Source organism: Agrilus planipennis, unplaced genomic scaffold (assembly GCF_000699045.2).
Source record: "Agrilus planipennis isolate EAB-ADULT unplaced genomic scaffold, Apla_2.0 scaffold62, whole genome shotgun sequence".
Taxonomy (NCBI): Eukaryota; Metazoa; Arthropoda; class Insecta; order Coleoptera; family Buprestidae; genus Agrilus; species Agrilus planipennis.
The window spans coordinates 1,257,588-1,260,771 of record NW_020438875.1 but is presented as its reverse complement, the minus strand read 5'-3'; the positions used below and the strand labels follow the sequence as shown (position 1 = coordinate 1,260,771).

Genomic DNA, 3,184 nt, shown 5'->3' with positions numbered 1-3,184 from the left:
GTCTTTGCATACAAAACGTAGAGAAATTGGTCAAACTTGGTGCTGACTGTCGACCACTTCTTCTTCTTCTGAGGCAAAGCCAGAAAGCCACCGGCGACCTCTCGTCAGGTCGCGAGTCCGTGTGTAAAGCAGGTGATGCGCACATTACCGGAATTCTCAACCAATGACGTTGAAGCTTCCGTTTGTAGGCCAATGGCGGCCAATCGTCTTCTGGGGTAGTCGGCAAATATGTCAACGAAAACAGGTGTGGGCGCTTTTGCGAATCTTGCCAAGTCGCCCGAAGCCATTACTATGCGATCTCAAGAAGTCGGGGTAGAAAGGTCATATATGGATCCGTTCTGGTATAAAACACCTCGTCAATAAACGTCTTTCGTAGTTTGTGTCTGCCTCTCGGTGAACTAGTGTAATGGCAGTGAGGATAAGTTTCGTTCTCGTCGTGGCATTTGCCGCTTCGGTCTACTCTATGGATTTCTTAAAAACACCGGAAGTACGGCTTGCCGTCAAAGTTCTTGACGAGTGTAGTAGATCGGACGGATTTTCATTATGCATGAAGAAAAGGGCGCTCACTGTACTGGACAGACTGGGACGTATGGACAAATTCACATTGTTTCAAGGTCTGGATCTCGTACGCGTAGATGGAGTTCGAACAACGGATAACACTATCAGTGAAGATCAACTGGAGAAATCCTTACCCCGATCGGCCGACGAAAAGGAAACCGCCCTTAATACAATGCTTATGGATAAACTCACCACCTTAATGAATTCCAGAAACCTACAATTCACGATGCCAATTGCCGATGATGAATCGGGATTAGAAGAAGGTTTGTACAATTAAAATTTCGAAATCCCTCGTTAAAAAAAATGTTTGCAATTATTTAACGGTTTCTATAATTTCCCTAATTTTGTTACAGGAAGAAAAAAAAAGGGCAACATGATGAGCGGGATGATGATTGGAATTGCCGGAAAAATGGCTGCCATGATCCCAATAGCTATCGCCGGTCTTTTCCTGTTGGCTGGTAAAGCCCTTATCACTGCTAAGATCGCCCTGTTGCTGTCCGGAATCATCGCACTGAAAAAATTGTTCGCTAGCAAGAATTCCGGTGGTGGTGGTGGTGGTGGTGGCGGAGGTGGCCACGGTGGTTGGCAATCAGGGGGCGGTGGCGGTGGATGGCAAAGTAGCGGCGGCGGATGGGATAAAAGGTCCCTTGAAACTGGCCATAAACTGGCGTACAAGGCGTACAGTCCAAAATAAATACTGATATAATGTACCTGCCAGTATTATCGATTTTAAGTGCTCGAGTCAGTTGAAATTTAAAAAACCGTAGATCGAATTTTCGATCGATTAACTTTTAGATATTTCTCTGTTGGAAGAAGGAATGACTGTGTAATATTGTAAAGTACCTATACATTAATTTAATATTTATATTATAAATATTTATTGACTTGTAAATACGTTTTAATAAATACATTACTAAAATTCGTATACTTATTTCTCATTTCACTTTTAGGAGATATCAACTTCTCTAAATGTGTATTTGTATTTTATTTGCAAATGAAGTAATTATTAAAATTAATGCACAATATTCGTTTTTGATTCTTTTGCGGAATAAATTACCATCGTCAGACGGTCTTCTCATAATGAAATTGCTCAATAATCTATTCCTTAATTACTTATATGGAACGCACTGGGTATTAAAAAAATCTATTACTCATCGTCAGCCAGATGTAAGAGCATAACTATGTTAACAGGCCAATACGTCTGTACACAATGGTTAAAGCTCATCCGGTGAGTCCACTTGTTTGCCTAAGAAAATTTCCCGTTATATGCAATATGCACGTACGAGATAGAATCAAATAAATCATACAGAAAGTAAGAGCAAATACCGTTTATAAATTAGTGCCGCCAATATACGTATAGTAAAAATAATTCTTTACGTTTACCCATTATGATAATGTGTCCTCGATAGAACTCAAATTCAAGTGCACGAAATCCGTATACTTGAACCTACTTGTTTTTGGAATCTATACTTGGGTTGGGTTTAGCATGACATAGAAAATAGCAGTTATGTGACATACGTCATTTGTATTTATCTAGTTCAATAAAAGTTGTTATTTATAGATTTTTATTGAGAACAGTTTCTCTACAAGTAAATACCTACCTTTTTGCGAAAATAATCGTAAAACTTTCCTTAAGGTGCATAAATTTACTTCGAGATAAAAAAGAACGCTATTTATATATGTACATATAATCGCATATGTATGCGTTATTGCAACTTTCTATAGCAACTTCTATTGAAGTTTTCCTTTCCAGTTTTTAAATCATCTCATTCCAATCAATCAATCAGTCAGGATCTTACTTTTTCGCCATAAAAAAAGCACACTTTCATGTAATGTATGTCTCCTTGCTTTTATCAAGATCATTTTCTACACCCTTTTATACATATACGCAATTCCTCTTAGTGCTTTCACTGACAACTTTCCCCTTTTTCTTTTTGTTATGCTACCGTTTTGAGTTGAACTATTTTATATTGCATATAAAGAAAGGCTGAAATGTAAGTGTTCCATGGAATGACTGGTCAATCCCAGTTTTTTTAAGATTGGTCGCTTGGTCCTACAAGATGTGACAAAGGAGCACCGAGTTAAGATTCAGTTAATAGTACTTTTTGCTTCTAGTGAAAAGAGGTAATTGATGTGGTACTTAAAACAGAATTGGTGTTATAATCAAAAGGTCTATTAGTGGAAGGGTTTATAAAGGATTTAAGTAAATTTTGGAGTTTCAAAAAACCAAATACTCAAGTATGGGAATTATATTTGCTGCTTGGCCTTCAGTGGGTTGGTCTATAATTAAGACAGTGGAAAATAAGAAAAGGTTTAAAGAGTATGGTATAAACGGTAGATAGATACAAACGGTGGTACACTGATGTAAAACAATAGTTTAAATGCAGACGAAGAAATAGGATAACCTGTTGAAGTATAAAAAAATTAATGTATTAAGGAAATTACTAAAAGAAATAAAGGAAGAGAATCAGTATAAATAGAAAGAAAATGGGAAAAAAATAAAAAAAAGGGAATCAAAGGAAACGCAAAATTGAAAGGCTTGGAACAGAAACTAGAAGAAATTCATGAAGAATATAAAAGTATAAACGCAAAAATGAAAACACTGGAGAAGGAGACAAATGGAAAC

General features: G+C 37.0%; 1 protein-coding gene across 1 annotated transcript; it reads left to right on the top strand.

The window, feature by feature from the left end:
• Positions 1 to 365: 365 nt before the first annotated feature.
• Positions 366 to 1,379, top strand: LOC108734514 (DEAD-box ATP-dependent RNA helicase 7-like). Its single transcript, XM_018466101.2, has 2 exons — positions 366 to 821; positions 912 to 1,379. Exons 1-2 carry the CDS (start codon positions 407 to 409, stop codon positions 1,250 to 1,252), a joined length of 756 nt encoding a protein of 251 aa, XP_018321603.1. The 5' UTR covers positions 366 to 406; the 3' UTR covers positions 1,253 to 1,379.
• Positions 1,380 to 3,184: the final 1,805 nt, after the last annotated feature.